Raw genomic sequence first — 20,082 nt, forward strand, 5'->3', positions numbered from 1 at the left:
ACAGAGCCCCCTGTGGGACAGAAACCAAACAGAGCCCCCTGTGGGACAGAAACCAAACAGAGCCCCCTGTGGGACAGTCACCAAACAGAGCCCCCTGTGGGACAGAAACCAAACAGGACCCAGTGGGACAAGCACCATACAGAGCCCCCAGTGGGACAGACACCAAACAGAGCCCCCTGTGGGACAGGCACCAAACAGAGCCCCCTGTGGGACAGGCACCAAACAGGACCCAGTGGGACAGGCACCAAACAGGACCCAGTGGGACAGGCACCAAACAGAGCCCCCTGTGGGACAGACACCAAACAGAACCCCCTGTGGGACATTCACCAAACAGAACCCCCTGTGGGACAGACACCAAACAGAACCCCCTGTGGGACAGACACCAAACAGAACCCTCTGTGGGACAGACACCAAACAGAACCCCCTGTGGGACAGTCACCAAACAGAACCCCCTGTGGGACAGTCACCAAACAGAACCCCCTGTGGGACAGACACCAAACAGGACCCCCTGTGGGACAGACACCAAACAGGACCCAGTAGGACAGTCACCAAACAGAACCCCCTGTGGGACAGTCACCAAACAGAACCCCCTGTGGGACAGTCACCAAACACAACCCAGTGGGACAGTCACCAAACAGGACCCAGTGGGACAAGCACCAAACAGAGCCCCCAGTGGGACAGACACCAAACAGAGCCCCCAGTGGGACAGACACCAAACAGAGCCCCCAGTGGGACAGTCACCAAAAAGGACCCAGTGGGACAGTCACCAAACAGAGCCCCCTGTGGGACAGTCACCAAACAGAGCCCCCTGTGGGACAGTCACCAAACATGACCCAGTGGGACAGTCACCAAACAGAGCCCCCTGTGGGACAGACACCAAACAGAACCCCCTGTTGTAGGACAGACACCAAACAGAACCCCTTGTGGGACAGTCACCAAACAGAACCCTCTGTGGGACAGTCACCAAACAGAACCCTCTGTGGGACAGTCACCAAACAGAACCCTCTGTGGGACAGTCACCAAACAGAACCCCCTGTGGGACAGTCACCAAACAGAGCCCCCTGTGGGACATTCACCAAACAGAGCCCCCTGTGGGACAGTCACCAAACAGAGCCCCCTGTGGGACAGGCACCAAACAGAACCCCAAGTGGGACAGACACCAAACAGAACCCAGTGGGACAGACACCAAACAGAGCCCCTTGTGGGACATTCACCAAACAGAGCCCCTTGTGGGACATTCACCAAACAGAGCCCCCTGTGGGACATTCACCAAACAGAGCCCCCTGTGGGACAGAAACCAAACAGAGCCCCCTGTGGGACAGAAACCAAACAGGACCCAGTGGGACGGTCACCAAACAGAACCCAGTGGGAGGGACACCAAACAGAGCCCCTAGTGGGACAGGGACCAAACAGGACCCAATGGGACAGGGACCAAACAGAGCCCCCAGTGGGACAGACACCAAACAGAGCCCCCAGTGGGACAGACACCAAACAGAGCCCCCAGTGGGACAGTCACCAAACAGAGCCCCCAGTGGGACAGGGACCAAACAGGACCCAGTGGGACAGGCACCAAACAGGACCCAGAGGGACAGTCACCAAACAGGACCCAGTGGGCCTGTCACCAAACAGGACCCAGTGGGCCTGTCACCAAATTGGACCCAGTGGGCCAGTCACCAAACAGGAACCAGTGGGACAGACACCAAACAGAGCCCCTGTGGGACAAGCACCAGACAGGACCCAGTGAGACAGTCATCAAACAGAACCCTGTGGGACAAGCACCAAACAGGACCCAGTGAGACAGTCACCAAACAGAGCCCCCAGTGGGACAGGCACCAAACAGAGCCCCCAGTGGGACAGGAAGCAAACAGAACCCCTTATGGGACAGGCACCAAACAGAGCCCCCTGTGGGACAGTCACCAAACAGAACCCCCTGTGGGACAGACACCAAACAGAACCCCCTGTGGGACAGACACCAAACAGGACCCCCTGTGGGACAGACACCAAACAGGACCCAGTAGGACAGACACCAAACAGAGCCCCTTGTGGGACATTCACCAAACACAGCCCCTTGTGGGACATTCACCAAACAGAGCCCCCTGTGGAACATTCACCAAACAGAGCCCCCTGTGGGACAGTCACCAAACAGGACCCAGTAGGACAGACACCAAACAGAGCCCCTTGTGGGACATTCACCAAACACAGCCCCTTGTGGGACATTCACCAAACAGAGCCCCCTGTGGAACATTCACCAAACAGAGCCCCCTGTGGGACAGTCACCAAACAGAGCCCCCTGTGGGACAGAAACCAAACAAGACCCAGTGGGACAGTCACCAAACAGAGCCCAGTGGGACGGACACCAAACAGAGCCCCTAGTGGGACAGGGACCAAACAGGTCCCAGTGGGACATTCACCAAATAGGACCCAGTGGGACAAGCACCAAACAGAGGACCCAGTGGGACAGTCACCAAACAGAGCCCCCAGTGGGACAGACACCAAACAGAACCCAGTGGGACAGACACCAAACAGAGCCCCTAGTGGGACAGGGACCAAACAGAGCCCCTAGTGGGACAGGGACCAAACAGGTCCCAGTGGGACAGTCACCAAACAGAGCCCCCTGTGGGACAGGCACCAAACAGAACCCCAAGTGGGACAGACACCAAACAGAACCCAGTGGGACAGGCACCAAACAGGACCCAGTGGGACAAGCACCAAACAGGACCCAGTAGGACAGACACCAAACAGAGCCCCTTGTGGGACATTCACCAAACAGAGCCCCCTGTGGGACAGTCACCAAACAGAGCCCCCTGTGGGACAGAAACCAAACAGAGCCCCCTGTGGGACAGTCACCAAACAGAGCCCCCTGTGGGACAGAAACCAAACAGGACCCAGTGGGACAAGCACCATACAGAGCCCCCTGTGGGACAGGCACCAAACAGAGCCCCCAGTGGGACAGGCACCAAACAGGACCCAGTGGGACAGGCACCAAACAGGACCCAGTGGGACAGGCACCAAACAGAGCCCCCTGTGGGACAGACACCAAACAGAACCCCCTGTGGGACATTCACCAAACAGAACCCCCTGTGGGACAGACACCAAACAGAACCCCTTGTGGGACAGACACCAAACAGAACCCTCTGTGGGACAGACACCAAACAGAACCCTCTGTGGGACAGTCACCAAACAGAACCCCCTGTGGGACAGTCACCAAACAGAACCCCCTGTGGGACAGACACCAAACAGAATCCCCTGTGGGACAGACACCAAACAGGACCCCCTGTGGGACAGACACCAAACAGGACCCAGTAGGACAGACACCAAACAGAGCCCCTTGTGGGACATTCACCAAACACAGCCCCTTGTGGGACATTCACCAAACAGAGCCCCCTGTGGAACATTCACCAAACAGAGCCCCCTGTGGGACAGACACCAAACAGAGCCCCTTGTGGGACATTCACCAAACAGAGCCCCCTGTGGAACATTCACCAAACAGAGCCCCCTGTGGGACAGTCACCAAACAGAGCCCTCTGTGAGACAGTCACCAAACAGAGCCCCCTGTGGGACAGAAACCAAACAGGACCCAGTGGGACAGTCACCAAACAGAGCCCAGTGGGACGGACACCAAACAGAGCCCCTAGTGGGACAGGGACCAAACAGGTCCCAGTGGGACAGTCACCAAATAGGACCCAGTGGGACAAGCACCAAACAGAGGACCCAGTGGGACAGTCACCAAACAGAGCCCCCAGTGGGACAGACACCAAACAGAACCCAGTGGGACAGACACCAAACAGAGCCCCTAGTGGGACAGGGACCAAACAGGTCCCAGTGGGACAGGGACCAAACAGGTCCCAGTGGGACAGTCACCAAACAGAGCCCCCTGTGGGACAGGCACCAAACAGAACCCCAAGTGGGACAGACACCAAACAGAACCCAGTGGGACAGACACCAAACAGAGCCCCTTGTGGGACATTCACCAAACAGAGCCCCTTGTGGGACATTCACCAAACAGAACCCAGTGGGAGGGACACCAAACAGAGCCCCTAGTGGGACAGGGACCAAACAGGACCCAATGGGACAGGGACCAAACAGAGCCCCCAGTGGGACAGACACCAAACAGAGCCCCCAGTGGGACAGACACCAAACAGAGCCCCCAGTGGGACAGTCACCAAACAGAGCCCCCAGTGGGACAGGGACCAAACAGGACCCAGTGGGACAAGCACCAAACAGAGCCCCCAGTGGGACAGACACCAAACAGAGCCCCCAGTGGGACAGTCACCAAAAAGGACCCAGTGGGACAGTCACCAAATAGGACCCAGTGGGACAAGCACCAAACAGAGGACCCAGTGGGACAGTCACCAAACAGAGGACCCAGTGGGACAGTCACCAAACAGAGGACCCAGTGGGACAGTCACCAAACAGAACCCAGTGGGACAGACACCAAACAGAACCCAGTGGGACAGACACCAAACAGAGCCCCTAGTGGGACAGGGACCAAACAGAGCCCCTAGTGGGACAGGGACCAAACAGAGCCCCTAGTGGGACAGGGACCAAACAGAGCCCCTTGTGGGACATTTACCAAACAGAGCTCCTTGTGGGACATTCACCAAACAGAGCCCCCTGTGGGACAGAAACCAAACAGAGCCCCCTGTGGGACAGAAACCAAACAGGACCCAGTGGGACGGTCACCAAACAGAACCCAGTGGGAGGGACACCAAACAGAGCCCCTAGTGGGACAGGGACCAAACAGGACCCAATGGGACAGGGACCAAACAGAGCCCCCAGTGGGACAGACACCAAACAGAGCTCCCAGTGGGACAGTCACCAAACAGAGCCCCCAGTGGGACAGGGACCAAACAGGACCCAGTGGGACAAGCACCAAACAGAGCCCCCAGTGGGACAGTCACCAAAAAGGACCCAGTGGGACAGTCATCCAAACAGAGCACCCTGTGGGACAGTCAACAAACAGAGCCCCCTGTGGGACAGGCACCAAACAGGAGCCAGTGGGACAGACACCAAACAGAACCCCCTGTGGGACAGACACCAAACAGAACCCCCTGTGGGACAGTCACCAAACAGAACCCCCTGTGGGACAGTCACCAAACAGAACCCCCTGTGGGACAGTCACCAAACAGAGCCCCCTGTGGTACAGACACCAAACAGAACCCCTTGTGGTACAGTCACCAAACAGAACCCAGTGGGACAGTCACCAAACAGAACCCTCTGTGGGACAGTCACCAAACAGAGCCCCCAGTGGGACAGGAAGCAAACAGAACCCCTTATGGGACAGGCACCAAACAGAGCCCCCTGTGGGACAGTCACCAAACAGAACCCCCTGTGGGACAGACACCAAACAGAACCCCCTGTGGGACAGACACCAAACAGGACCCCCTGTGGGACAGACACCAAACAGGACCCAGTAGGACAGACACCAAACAGAGCCCCTTGTGGGACATTCACCAAACACAGCCCCTTGTGGGACATTCACCAAACAGAGCCCCCTGTGGAACATTCACCAAACAGAGCCCCCTGTGGGACAGTCACCAAACAGGACCCAGTAGGACAGACACCAAACAGAGCCCCTTGTGGGACATTCACCAAACACAGCCCCTTGTGGGACATTCACCAAACAGAGCCCCCTGTGGAACATTCACCAAACAGAGCCCCCTGTGGGACAGTCACCAAACAGAGCCCTCTGTGAGACAGTCACCAAACAGAGCCCCCTGTGGGACAGAAACCAAACAAGACCCAGTGGGACAGTCACCAAACAGAGCCCAGTGGGACGGACACCAAACAGAGCCCCTAGTGGGACAGGGACCAAACAGGTCCCAGTGGGACATTCACCAAATAGGACCCAGTGGGACAAGCACCAAACAGAGGACCCAGTGGGACAGTCACCAAACAGAGCCCCCAGTGGGACAGACACCAAACAGAACCCAGTGGGACAGACACCAAACAGAGCCCCTAGTGGGACAGGGACCAAACAGAGCCCCTAGTGGGACAGGGACCAAACAGGTCCCAGTGGGACAGGGACCAAACAGGTCCCAGTGGGACAGTCACCAAACAGAGCCCCCTGTGGGACAGGCACCAAACAGAACCCCAAGTGGGACAGACACCAAACAGAACCCAGTGGGACAGGCACCAAACAGGACCCAGTGGGACAAGCACCAAACAGGACCCAGTAGGACAGACACCAAACAGAGCCCCTTGTGGGACATTCACCAAACAGAGCCCCCTGTGGGACAGTCACCAAACAGAGCCCCCTGTGGGACAGAAACCAAACAGAGCCCCCTGTGGGACAGTCACCAAACAGAGCCCCCTGTGGGACAGAAACCAAACAGGACCCAGTGGGACAAGCACCATACAGAGCCCCCTGTGGGACAGGCACCAAACAGAGCCCCCTGTGGGACAGGCACCAAACAGGACCCAGTGGGACAGGCACCAAACAGGACCCAGTGGGACAGGCACCAAACAGAGCCCCCTGTGGGACAGACACCAAACAGAACCCCCTGTGGGACATTCACCAAACAGAACCCCCTGTGGGACAGACACCAAACAGAACCCCTTGTGGGACAGACACCAAACAGAACCCTCTGTGGGACAGACACCAAACAGAACCCTCTGTGGGACAGTCACCAAACAGAACCCCCTGTGGGACAGTCACCAAACAGAACCCCCTGTGGGACAGACACCAAACAGAATCCCCTGTGGGACAGACACCAAACAGGACCCCCTGTGGGACAGACACCAAACAGGACCCAGTAGGACAGACACCAAACAGAGCCCCTTGTGGGACATTCACCAAACACAGCCCCTTGTGGGACATTCACCAAACAGAGCCCCCTGTGGAACATTCACCAAACAGAGCCCCCTGTGGGACAGTCACCAAACAGGACCCAGTAGGACAGACACCAAACAGAGCCCCTTGTGGGACATTCACCAAACAGAGCCCCCTGTGGAACATTCACCAAACAGAGCCCCCTGTGGGACAGTCACCAAACAGAGCCCTCTGTGAGACAGTCACCAAACAGAGCCCCCTGTGGGACAGAAACCAAACAGGACCCAGTGGGACAGTCACCAAACAGAGCCCAGTGGGACGGACACCAAACAGAGCCCCTAGTGGGACAGGGACCAAACAGGTCCCAGTGGGACAGTCACCAAATAGGACCCAGTGGGACAAGCACCAAACAGAGGACCCAGTGGGACAGTCACCAAACAGAGCCCCCAGTGGGACAGACACCAAACAGAACCCAGTGGGACAGACACCAAACAGAGCCCCTAGTGGGACAGGGACCAAACAGGTCCCAGTGGGACAGGGACCAAACAGGTCCCAGTGGGACAGTCACCAAACAGAGCCCCCTGTGGGACAGGCACCAAACAGAACCCCAAGTGGGACAGACACCAAACAGAACCCAGTGGGACAGACACCAAACAGAGCCCCTTGTGGGACATTCACCAAACAGAGCCCCTTGTGGGACATTCACCAAACAGAACCCAGTGGGAGGGACACCAAACAGAGCCCCTAGTGGGACAGGGACCAAACAGGACCCAATGGGACAGGGACCAAACAGAGCCCCCAGTGGGACAGACACCAAACAGAGCCCCCAGTGGGACAGTCACCAAACAGAGCCCCCAGTGGGACAGGGACCAAACAGGACCCAGTGGGACAAGCACCAAACAGAGCCCCCAGTGGGACAGACACCAAACAGAGCCCCCAGTGGGACAGTCACCAAAAAGGACCCAGTGGGACAGTCACCAAAAAGGACCCAGTGGGACAAGCACCAAACAGAGGACCCAGTGGGACAGTCACCAAACAGAGGACCCAGTGGGACAGTCACCAAACAGAGGACCCAGTGGGACAGTCACCAAACAGAACCCAGTGGGACAGACACCAAACAGAACCCAGTGGGACAGACACCAAACAGAGCCCCTAGTGGGACAGGGACCAAACAGAGCCCCTAGTGGGACAGGGACCAAACAGGTCCCAGTGGGACAGACACCAAACAGAGCCCCTTGTGGGACATTCACCAAACAGAGCTCCTTGTGGGACATTCACCAAACAGAGCCCCCTGTGGGACAGAAACCAAACAGAGCCCCCTGTGGGACAGAAACCAAACAGGACCCAGTGGGACGGTCACCAAACAGAACCCAGTGGGAGGGACACCAAACAGAGCCCCTAGTGGGACAGGGACCAAACAGGACCCAATGGGACAGGGACCAAACAGAGCCCCCAGTGGGACAGACACCAAACAGAGCTCCCAGTGGGACAGTCACCAAACAGAGCCCCCAGTGGGACAGGGACCAAACAGGACCCAGTGGGACAAGCACCAAACAGAGCCCCCAGTGGGACAGTCACCAAAAAGGACCCAGTGGGACAGTCATCCAAACAGAGCACCCTGTGGGACAGTCAACAGAGCCCCCTGGACAGCACCAAACAGAGCCATGTGGGACAGGCACCAAACAGGAGCCAGTGGGACAGACACCAAACAGAACCCCCTGTGGGACAGTCACCAAACAGAACCCCCTGTGGGACAGTCACCAAACAGAACCCCCTGTGGGACAGTCACCAAACAGAGCCCCCTGTGGTACAGACACCAAACAGAACCCCTTGTGGTACAGTCACCAAACAGAACCCAGTGGGACAGTCACCAAACAGAACCCTCTGTGGGACAGTCACCAAACAGAACCCCCTGTGGGACAGTCACCAAACAGAACCCCCTGTGGGACAGTCACCAAACAGAACCCCCTGTGGGACAGTCACCAAACACAACCCAGTGGGACAGACACCAAACAGAACCCCCTGTGGGACAGACACCAAACAGAACCCCCTGTGGGACAGACACCAAACAGGACCCAGTAGGACATTCACCAAACAGAGCCCCCTTGTGGGACATTCACCAAACAGAGCCCCCTTGTGGGACAGACACCAAACAGGACCCAGTAGGACATTCACCAAACAGAGCCCCCTGTGGGACAGTCACCAAACAGAACCCAGTGGGACAGACACCAAACAGAGCCCCTAGTGGGACAGGGACCAAACAGGTCCCAGTGGGACAGTCACCAAACAGGACCCAGTGGGACAGTCACCAAACAGAGCCCCCAGTGGGACAGTCACCAAACAGGACCCAGTGGGACAAGCACCAAACAGAGCCCCCAGTGGGACAGACACCAAACAGAGCCCCCAGTGGGACAGACACCAAACAGAGCCCCCAGTGGGACAGTCACCAAAAAGGACCCAGTGGGACAGTCACCAAACAGAGCCCCCTGTGGGACAGTCACCAAACAGAGCCCCCTGTGGGACAGTCACCAAACATGACCCAGTGGGACAGTCACCAAACAGAGCCCCCTGTGGGACAGACACCAAACAGAACCCCCTGTTGTAGGACAGACACCAAACAGAACCCCTTGTGGGACAGTCACCAAACAGAACCCTCTGTGGGACAGTCACCAAACAGAACCCTCTGTGGGACAGTCACCAAACAGAACCCCTCTGTGGGACAGTCACCAAACAGAACCCCCTGTGGGACAGTCACCAAACACAACCCAGTGGGACAGACACCAAACAGATCCCAGTGGGACAGACACCAAACAGAACTCCTGTAGGACAGACACCAAACAGAACCCCCTGTGGGACAGACACCAACCAGAACCCAGTGGGACAGACACCAAACAGAACCCCCTGTGGGATAGACACCAAACAGAACCCCCTGTGGGACAGACACCAAACAGAACCCCCTGTGGGACAGACACCAAACAGAACTCCTGTGGGACAGTCACCAAACAGAACCCCCTGTGGGACAGTCACCAAACAGAACCCCCTGTGGGACAGGCTGTTTGGATCAAATATTTCAAGCAGCAGGTCGGGTTTCAGAGATGGAAGGCGGAGTCAAACGGCAGTGACTGATGGCTGTGATCATCAGGGTGTGACGGGGGGGGGGCAACCTTCCACAGATGAGCAGGAGTTCTCACTCAAATTAAAGCTCCTTTATTACATCACAAAAATCTATCAAACTTTATGATTCATCAAGTCCTTAAAACTTTCTGAATGCAGTCATCAAGAGTCCTTGTGATCAGGATCAGGAGGATCAGGATGTCTTCATGTTCTCAGGTGTGGAGGAACATGGACTGTGTCATTCTGTCAATTTATTAAATTGAACTGGTCCTAAGGTTTTTTTGTAATGTGTTTCAGGCCTTAAATGCAGGAATACATGAACATTAACAAATGAAATGAAGTTGACAAGAAAAAACATCAGTTTTTAATGTTGTGCAGGTAAAAAGAATCGACGGATCAAAGAGAGGAGAGACCTGTGTGAAGCTGCCCCCCCATCCAAAATATTAAAATGGCACTCCTTTACGCACATTTTCTCCTTTACACACATTTTTATCGCACATTTTATTGTATTTGCACATTTTTACTGTGAATTATTTTGTGTTTAGTGTATATTTATACATGCTCATAAAGAGAGTGCAGCTTAAACTAGAGTCAAATATCTCGTATTCTTGTAAATACAGGGTGTCCTCAAAAAAATGCCACAAAATCATTTGTCTCTAATTCTGCAACAGCTAATGTGAATTTTTTTAACATACCCTGGCAGAATTTTTTCAGACAATATAATGATAGAAGTGGAAAATGAAGGATTCTGTTGGAACTAAACCAGAGTCAGATAGACCAACAAACAATCAGCTTGGGACTCCGGCGAGGGCAGTCGCATCTCCTCCTCTCTCCTCTGTCTCTGCTCCAACCTACAAAGTCCCTACTTCACCAGACTGTGAATTCTTCAAACTATATTGGATTAATCATGGAATTGATCAGCTGGTCTCTGAACGCTACTGACACCATTTTTTCTACAAGAAGATCAGGGCCGGGAGACCCTGCGTGCCCAGATGGAACTTACCCTACTTATCCATCATGATTAATGAGTTGGACAAGGCAATGCATTCTCAGACTGCATTAACCCTTGAACTCAGACGCAAATTGGATAACATCTCGGAGCAAATGCGCACCTTGCAGGAGAAGACTTCAGAGACCGGGGAATATTCAGAATTGGGATCTGGATTGTTCATGTGAAACTGTAAAAGTGTTTTTCACTGCTCAACCACAAACACGGCAGGCTTATCAGCCTCTGAAGGATGAAATGCCCCCTTGTTTTCCTCCAGAAGAATCTGTACGGCCTTGGGGAACATTCGGCTGCCTCGTTATCTTCTCTAACTCCAGTACACAAGGACAGAAACTGACTCACACATGGACAGCTACGGCAGGTCCCCGTTCCCCCCAAGCTGGAGGCGGCGCGACTCATATTGCTGCGGCTACCACACACTCACTTCACCTCAATTCGGAAAACGGACTGTTTCAAGTTTAGTGCACATAAACAATGTCAAATGTATATGTGTTGTCTTAATTCTGATGTGTGCCATTATTACGGTAAACAAGTAATAATTGTGGATTAATTGCTGTACCTCATCTGTGGTAATCTGAGTGTGGACGTAATCTTGTTGTTACTGCACTTGTAATGACAATGACAATAAATCTCATCCATTTCAGCACCTGCCACCAGGAAACTTTTTAAAAAAAAAAGTGGTGTGGCTGTTTCAAGATGCACAATAAGGAGGCACTTGAAGAAAAATGGGCTGCATGGTCAAGACGGGAGAAGAAAACTATTACTACACAAATGCAACAAAATATCCAACTTACAATGCATCAAACAGCACAGAGAACAAAGACATTTGGAGTGATGAGACCAAAATTGAACCTTTTGGTCTCACAACGATACCATACCATACGTTATATTTGGAGAGGAGTCAACAAGGCCTATGATGAAAGGCACACCCTTCCTACTGTGAAACACAGAGGTGGATCACTGATGTTTTGGGGATGTGTGAGCTACAAAGGCACAGGAAACTTGGTCAAAACTGCTGGCAGGATGAATGCAGCATGTTATCAGAAAATACTGGAGGAAAATTTACACTCATCACCCCAGAAGCTGCGCATGGGATGTACTTAGACATTTCAAGATGATAATGATCCAAAACATGAGACCAAGCTGACCTGTCATTGGCTACAGCAGAATAAATTGAAGGTTCCGGAGTGGCCATCTCAGTCTCCTGACTTCAATATCATTGAGGCACTCTGGGGAGATCTCAAATGTGCAATTCATGCAAGACAGACCACGAATTTACAGGAACTGAAGAAGAATAGGCAGCTTTACCATCAGAGAAAATTAAGAGCCTCGTGCACAACAACCACAAAAGACTTCAAGCTGTCATTGATGTTAAAGGGGGCAACACATGGTATGAAGAACAGGGGGATGGAAACTCTTGATCAGGGTCAGTTGGGTAGTTTCTGTTGTCATTATGATTTAAAATGAGTAAACACAGTTGTCTGACAATAAATGGCTTCACATAACCACTAACCATAAGTGAAAAAAAAGTTTTTGTGTCATCATTCATATTCTCTGAAAAACTGCCAAAAAACCTAAAATTCTGTCAGAGTATGCAAACTTTTGAGCACAACTGTGTATGTGAGGAATTTCTTCTGATGTAGTTTGAGACTGATCCAGTGAGGATGCCGCGTACAAACGAGCAAAAAGGGAAACTGGTGGAATTCTACTCTGAGACCAAGTCAATGGTTCAAACCCAATGACAATCTCAAAGTCATTGTGCAGTTAGAAAAACTCCAGACAGAAAGACAACATGGAGGACTGTAAAGACACTTCAAACTGATAGAACTGTTCACAGTGTTAACAAAGAGAGATCAGACCCAACCGGAGGAGCTGTGCACATACTGAGCACATCCTGTGAACAACAAAACTCTGACAAACTGAGGTGGAATTAGAAATGAACACCAGAGATAAAATTCCATGAGATCTGCTACAAGATGACATATGACCGATATCAGGATCCAAAAGTGTGTAGATTTTCTACGGCTTTATTTTATTGCACTTTTTGGCGGGGGGGGGGGGGGGGGGGCTGTACTTGGAGAATAATGAACTCAGACAGATGTCATGTGATGAAGACCGAAGTATAGAAATATGGATCATGAACACTTCTATCCGTCATTAAGAAACACAAAGAGTTTAGTCCTGTTCACTAAATCCGTCTACAGGAGGAGAGGTGTGAGGGAAGCCACCAAGAGGCTTCTGTGGCTCTGATTTAGAGCTTCATGATGGGTTTTATTCAAAACGGCATGAAATTTCAGCTTCAGCTTGCCAGAAGGCACACGAGAGATGCAGCCTTGATACCATCTGCTTCCTTGAAGCAAAAAGCTGAATTTAGTTATTTACTTAAATATTTAGTTGACATGTTGCAGAGATTTTGTTTCCGGTGTGAGTTTAAAATCTTTGAAGTCTTAAACTGTGTCTCGTTTCTGTTCTGGAAATAAATTAACTCAGAAAAACCAGATGACACAAAATTACTTTTATGTCATCGGAGGAAAAATAATCAAAGTGTGACTGAAGCAAAAAAGTACAACAGACATTCTCCTCTCGAAATAACAGTTTATGTTGGTGATGATTTTTAGCGTGACATCAAACACAGATGGATTCTGAGATGGAATCGTCACGCCAACGTCAACTCAGGGATGGGTTTTGTGCGTGTGCACGAACGCATGTGCACGTGAGCGTGTGCGGTCCGACCCGGGCAGCTCGGCCGCAGAAGGCGGTTCCCCGTCATGAATTACCGCAAGCCGTGTTCTGACATGAAGATACTTCACCCCTCGGCCCGCCTGCCGTGACAGGCGGCGAGCTAATGGCTAAATTGGGCAGACTGTTACTAATCACTTATTGAATAATGAAAGTGACACAGCTGATAAAAGATTTCAATACGCTGGATTATTTATAATATTTCACTTACATGTGTGAGTGATGGCTGAGGGCTCAGGGAGCGTCTGACAACATGAGGACATGTCGACGAGTGCGAGAAGACACCGAGACCAAAAGAAGAGAAAAAAACAAACATCACAAAAAGAGAAAAAATGAGAAATGGAAGGATGTGGAAAGGAGGCCAAGAAAAAGAAAGAAATGGGAAGAAAACAAGGACATATGGAGCAGAGAAGGAGGAAGGAGGGAATGTGGAAAAGAGAAGAAAAGAGAACAGCTGACAGGAGAGGAAACAATGGAACAGTGAAGGAAATGAGGAAGGACAGACAGAAGGTAAAACACAGCCGAGGAAATAAGAAGAGAAGGAAAACTGAAAGAAGAAGAGAGGAAACAAAACCAGAGGACAGGAGGAAACAAGTGGACAAGAGGGGAAGACATCTGGGGATCAGGAGAGGAAACAAAGACACGAGGAGAGTAGAGGAGAGGAAACTAGGAGGGGAAGTGAGAAAAGTGAACATTTTAAAAATAGGAGAGGAAACAAAGAGACGAGGAGAGTAAACTAGGAGGGGAAGTGAGAAAAGTGAACATTTTAAAAATGGAAACAGGAAAAAGAAGAAGAGAAAACGCAGGAGAGGAAGTGAAGCCTTAAGAAACGAGGAAGTGTAGCAAGGAGAGGAGACAAAATGGGAAGAAAAAGGAGGAAGAATGAGGAGAAGCAGCATCTATCTGTCACCATGACAACCATCACTTGACGTGTCAGCTGCTGGACGCCTCCCTGATGGAGCCGCGTGCATGCCGCCTGCTGCTGCCACGTCTGTTCTCCGGTCAGAACACAGAAACCATCTGAGAACCGCTGCCAGGGCCAGACCGGACTCAGAGACACCCACGGGTGACGGACACGTTCCAAACAAACCCCACCCTTGGATCCGGGTCTCAGAGCATCACATGACTGTTTGCTGACCGCAGCCACAAACGACTAAACAACCAGCTTCAGGTTCAGGAGGTTCTGTTCACTTATTTGGATAAAAACTGGAATATGTGGATCCAGAACCCGTCTGGAAAATCTTTCTTTTTGTAAACTTGGTGGTTTTTCTATTTTTTCCAGAACATTGTGTTTTTATGATAAACTGTGATGGTGAAATCAGTTTTTTCGGGTTCTGGAGTCTTGGGTTGGGTTGGGGGGGTGTGAAGATGGGTGAGGGGCGGAGTTACCTTCAGCGGGACCCGACAGGCCGTCAGCTTTGAAGTTGCTGGTGCTTTTCTTCCGGCGGTGCTTCTTGCGGTTGGCGTGTGGCGATGGCGGCGGCTCCATCTTGGGGCTGGTGGTGCTGGGACTGGAGCCCACCGAATCGCCCAGGCCCGTGTCTGCAAGGCCACAGAAACACATCAACACTCACAGACCCTGACCTGGATCCACCCAACAAACGGGTCCCCTTCTCCAGTAGGCGTCCCCCTCCTAATCCTGGTCCCAGGGACTCAGACCAGACCTAAGTCCCGCCCCCAACAGGTCCTTCACCTAAATCCACACTGAGGTAAATTTAGCCTGAGCTCAGGCTCTTGTTCAGGTTGTCCACAGACTCGATGGACATCCGTGGACATTGCACAGCACTGTGGACGTTTGTGTACCTGAAAAAGGCTTTTGCAGGTAGTTCTTAGATGCTCTGCTGCCGTCACAGCTGCTGGAGCTTCCTGAAGCCACACAATGAAATTTTTATTTCTGAGACCAGTCCAGATCAGGATCTGGTACAGTGAGATCAACCTTCAGACCTTCAGACCGGCCTCTGTGAAGGGAAACACTCTCCAATGAAAACACAACACTGATGGTTTCATTATCAATCCAGACTGTGGTCCAAATGGTTCCAACAGAACCACAGTTGTCTGTCACGATTGGACCCGCCCCCTCTCAGGGTCGGTCTCAGAGGACCATGTTTTGGATCAAGTCTGAATTCTCTGACTGATTCTAACACATACAGCATTTTGTGATATTACATTTACATTCATACTTTGTATTTTGGGTTCTGGTCCTCATCCTGGCTTGGTGTCCACGGGGTTCTGGAGGACGAGGTCTGGTGCTGGGGCGAGCGAGCCCGTCTGACTCTCTCGCCACTCGTCACGGCGCCCGCTGACAGCTGTGACTCGCGGCTGAATAAAATAACATTCAGCTCCCATCAATATCAGCGCGCGGCGGCGGTGACACCGACATGGCCACAGAATCAGAGTGAGCGTGCAAGCACACGTGCACACACATAAAAACACGCGTGCTCCGCACACGGCCTGGCACCTCGTGATGACAGCCCCAAGGACGCCATAACTTATTTTACAATCGTTTAGTCTCAACTCAAGTGGCAAATGTGACAACTTATCTCTGCTGACAACACGCCATCCTCCAGCGTGCAATTAACCACCCACCCCCACGTGCCGCGCTCCACCCCCCGCGTGCCGCGCGTTCCCTCTGACCAAAACCCTAAACAGGTAATAGGTTAATAGGTAATAGGTGTTAATAAACCTGTTTACAAATGAATGCATTCATTTATGAATGAATAGATCAAACTATAACGTAATCAATTATTTGATTTCTCCATGTAATGGCCCAGTCACACGGCACACGACGATTCCTTAACGAAGGGAAAAAAATTTAAAAAGTCACAAATCGTTGAGAAAAGGTGGATGAACGAGTTTTACCATGAACAGTCTCCTCCGGTGTGCCTCAGGGCTCTGTTTTAGGTCCAATTTTGTTTAGCATTTTTGTGGATGTACTTGACAGAAATGATTCCATTTTTATGCTGACAACACTGTTATTTGCTGTTGTGGCTCCACCCTTTCTGAGGCTCCTGGCTTTTTACAGACTGCCTTTAACCTTTTGGAACGTCAGCTTCTAAATTTGAAACTTGTTCTTAACGTTTCTAAAACTAAATTTATGATTTTTTCAAATGGCAGGAAGACACCCGAGCCCCCTCCTAATGTGTTCTCCCTGCAAGGATAAACGACTGAGATAGTGCCTTGCTGCAAGTATTTGGGTGTGCTGATTGACGACAGGCTTTCTTTTAAGTCTCATATAGAGAACCTGATCAAAAACTAAAGCTAAAACTGGGGGTTCTTTTATTGTAACAGGACACGTTTTAGCTTTGCCGCTAGGAAGAATTTAGTAGCTGCCACCTTTCTTCCTTTATTGGATTACGGCGACCTTCTTTATATGCATGCGCCTGCTAATTGTCTCCAATCTTTGGACTCTGTGTATCACGGTGCCCTGAGGTTTGTTACATGTTGCAAAACCTTCACTCACATTGTACTTTAAATAGCAGAGTTGAGTGGCCCTCGTTGGCTGCACGTCGTCTCTCACACTGGCACACTTTCATTTACAAAGCAATCTTAGGTCTACTCCCCCAATATCTATGTGGCTACATTTCGAGAACCCAGAGTATTTATTTCTTGCGTTCCAGTGATTGCTACTTGCTTAATGTCCCCAAAATTTGTACTGAGTTAGGTAAGCATTCCTTCATGCACTTTGCTGCCTGGAACTCAGTACAGAGAACTTTGAACTTGAGGGAACTAACTTCTCTTGGAACATTTAAAAGGGACATAGTATCTGCCTCATATCGTTCTTGTTGCTGCTTATGAGGCCCCATATTAACTTTATGATGTGATCAGATTGTATTTGTCTGTTTTATCGTTGTCTGATTTTATGTTCTCCACTAGAAACTTTGTTTTTAAGGTGCTTTCTTGGCCAGGCTTCCCTTGGAACAGAGACCTTTGTGTCTCAATGGGATCGACCTGGTTAAACAAAGTTAAAAAAAAGCACAAAAGGGACGAAAGAGGAACTTAACAAAACCGAAGCTCACGATCTTGACGCTTTAACGAAACGCGCCTGGAGCCACAGCTGGAGCAGTGTGTGTCTGCATCTCTGAGTTCCAGGACTCGGCGCTGGGACGGAGCTCATAGCGCCTGAGTCCTGGAAAAACTGCAAACAGAAGCTGTGTAGATCTGTGTGCACGTCGGTGGATCCACCTGCTCTGGTTCCTCGTCCAGAACAAAAGAGGGATCATCTTCATCATCAGAACCCTCACTGTATGACAACACGCGCATTTTGTTTTTTGTAAAATAATTCATTGTATTCACACAAAAGATTAATTCTGGCCTGCATAAGCTGCCTGAGCCCACTGAAGCTGACCCCCACCCAGATAAAAAAAATCCAAGCAAACAGGCTGAGTTTGGCCTGTAATTTCCGACAGTACATGAACCAGCAAACTGGCTTCTGTACTTTGTGAAAACATTCAGCTGGCCAAATGAAGTCAAACTAAATGCCAACGTTACAAAAACTAAGCAAACAATAAAAAACCATCAAGAACGACAGCAAAACAAAATAAGGATGAATTGAGGTTTTCGTTGCCCTTCATTCAAATTTTTCAACAGTTTAAAAATGCTGACGAAGCACCAGCTGCAGGAACAAAGCTAAGTGAAGGTTAAACGATGGCAACGAAAGTCAACCAAAGTCCAGATTTCTTGTTTCGTTTGGGCTTCGTTGCCCTTCGTTAAGTGCCGTGTGACCGGTGCGTCAGGAAGGACATCCGGTGTAAAAGTTGTGTCAATTCAACATACAGATCCACTCTGCTGTTGCAACTCCGAGTGCAAACCAGGGAGCAGCTGAAGGAACTTTTATGATAAAAGGAATTTAAAAATCGGGTATTTAAAAAAGGAATTTTCTATTCACTCAAGTTGTTTAATTATCTGGAAATTAGGAACAGATCTGACTGGTCAGTGGGCGGTACAAGGGTCTGTGCTCCGCCTCCTTTCCCTGCTGAGGCATCTGAAACCCCATTTAAGAAACAAACACACACCTGGTCTGTGCCTTGCTCCAGGGCACGCTGTTTGGAGTCTGCAGGGACTTAATGATGCATTCAGGTACACCTCGTAAACTCTGCAGCTCAGGATGGAGCGGCCACAAAGAGCCTGTAAAACGTTTTACCTCCTACAACGAAGATGAAGGTTATGTTTTAGGCTCGCTCAGTCAGTCAGTCAGTCAGTCAGTCAGTCAGTCAGTCAGTCAGTCAGTCAGTCAGTCAGTCAGTCAGTCAGTCAGTCACATATCATCATGAAATTTTTTCCTGAAGATTCATATCCTGACAGGTAGAACTGAATCAGTTTTCAAGGTCATGGGTCAAAGAACAAAGTCAGGAAAAATGTTGGGAAACTGAAAAAAAAAATCAACATCTTTAACACTGAACCAATTTTAAAAAATTCACAACTCTATCAAAAAAAGATCTAATTTGTTGAATATTTGAGAGCGTTATGCAGGACGGTGTACTTTATCCACTGACAGTCTGATCCAGATTACTGACAGAACAGAATCTGTATTTGTTACTTTACACAGACAAAGAGATCAGTGGTGCGACTCCACAACCGAATTTGACAATAAGACAAGATAATAAAGAAGCTTTTTACATTATATCTTAATGAAACATGCCCCCAGATCACTCTCATATTTGAAAGTGAGGTGCAGACTGTCACTCACAACCACCTGATAGTATGAATTTGATGAACATTTGAATTTAATATTGAAAAGCCCATTACAATGAATATTTCCAGTTATCAGTTTGAAACCAAGTGAAACAAAGACAGATTGTGCACAGCAGAGAAAACCAATGTTCTGTGAAAATTATCTGAAAAAGAATTCAGAAACTGAATGGCAAATGGCGTCTCACTAATTTAGAAGATCTTCACTTAGCCTGGAAAAAGAGTCTGTTGCTCTATAAAAAAGCCCTCCGTAAAGCTAGGACATCTTTCTACTCATCACTAATTGAAGAAAATAAGAACAACCCCAGGTTTCTTTTCAGCACTATAGCCAGGCTGACAAAGAGTCAGAGCTCTATTGAGCTGAGTATTCCATTAACTTTAACTAGTGATGACTTCATGACTTTCTTTGCTAACAAAATTTTAACTATTAGAGAAAAAATTACTCATAACCATCCCAAAGACGTATCGTTATCTTTGGCTGCTTTCAGTGATGCCGGTATTTGGTTAGACTCTTTCTCTCCGATTGTTCTGTCTGAGTTATTTTCATTAGTTACTTCCTCCAAACCATCAACATGTCTATTAGACCCCATTCCTACCAGGCTGCTCAAGGAAGCCCTACCATTATTTAATGCTTCAATCTTAAATATGATCAATCTATCTTTGTTAGTTGGCTATGTACCACAGGCTTTTAAGGTGGCAGTAATTAAACCATTACTTAAAAAGCCATCACTTGACCCAGCTATCTTTGCTAATTATAGGCCAA

The 20,082-nt window shown here is 50.1% G+C and overlaps 1 protein-coding gene across 1 annotated transcript in view; it reads right to left on the bottom strand.

Annotated features, from left to right (window-relative positions):
- agap1 (ArfGAP with GTPase domain, ankyrin repeat and PH domain 1) overlaps positions 1 to 20,082 on the bottom strand; it is a 198,894-nt gene that overhangs the window by 104,566 nt on the left and 74,246 nt on the right. Inside the window, exon 8 of the mRNA XM_034182035.1 lies at positions 15,021 to 15,173. Coding sequence (XP_034037926.1) covers positions 15,021 to 15,173 — 153 coding nt within the window. The remainder of the gene's footprint in view (positions 1 to 15,020; positions 15,174 to 20,082) is intronic.

This window comes from Thalassophryne amazonica, chromosome 1, assembly GCF_902500255.1.
Source record: "Thalassophryne amazonica chromosome 1, fThaAma1.1, whole genome shotgun sequence".
In the NCBI taxonomy this organism is placed as follows: domain Eukaryota; kingdom Metazoa; phylum Chordata; class Actinopteri; order Batrachoidiformes; family Batrachoididae; genus Thalassophryne; species Thalassophryne amazonica.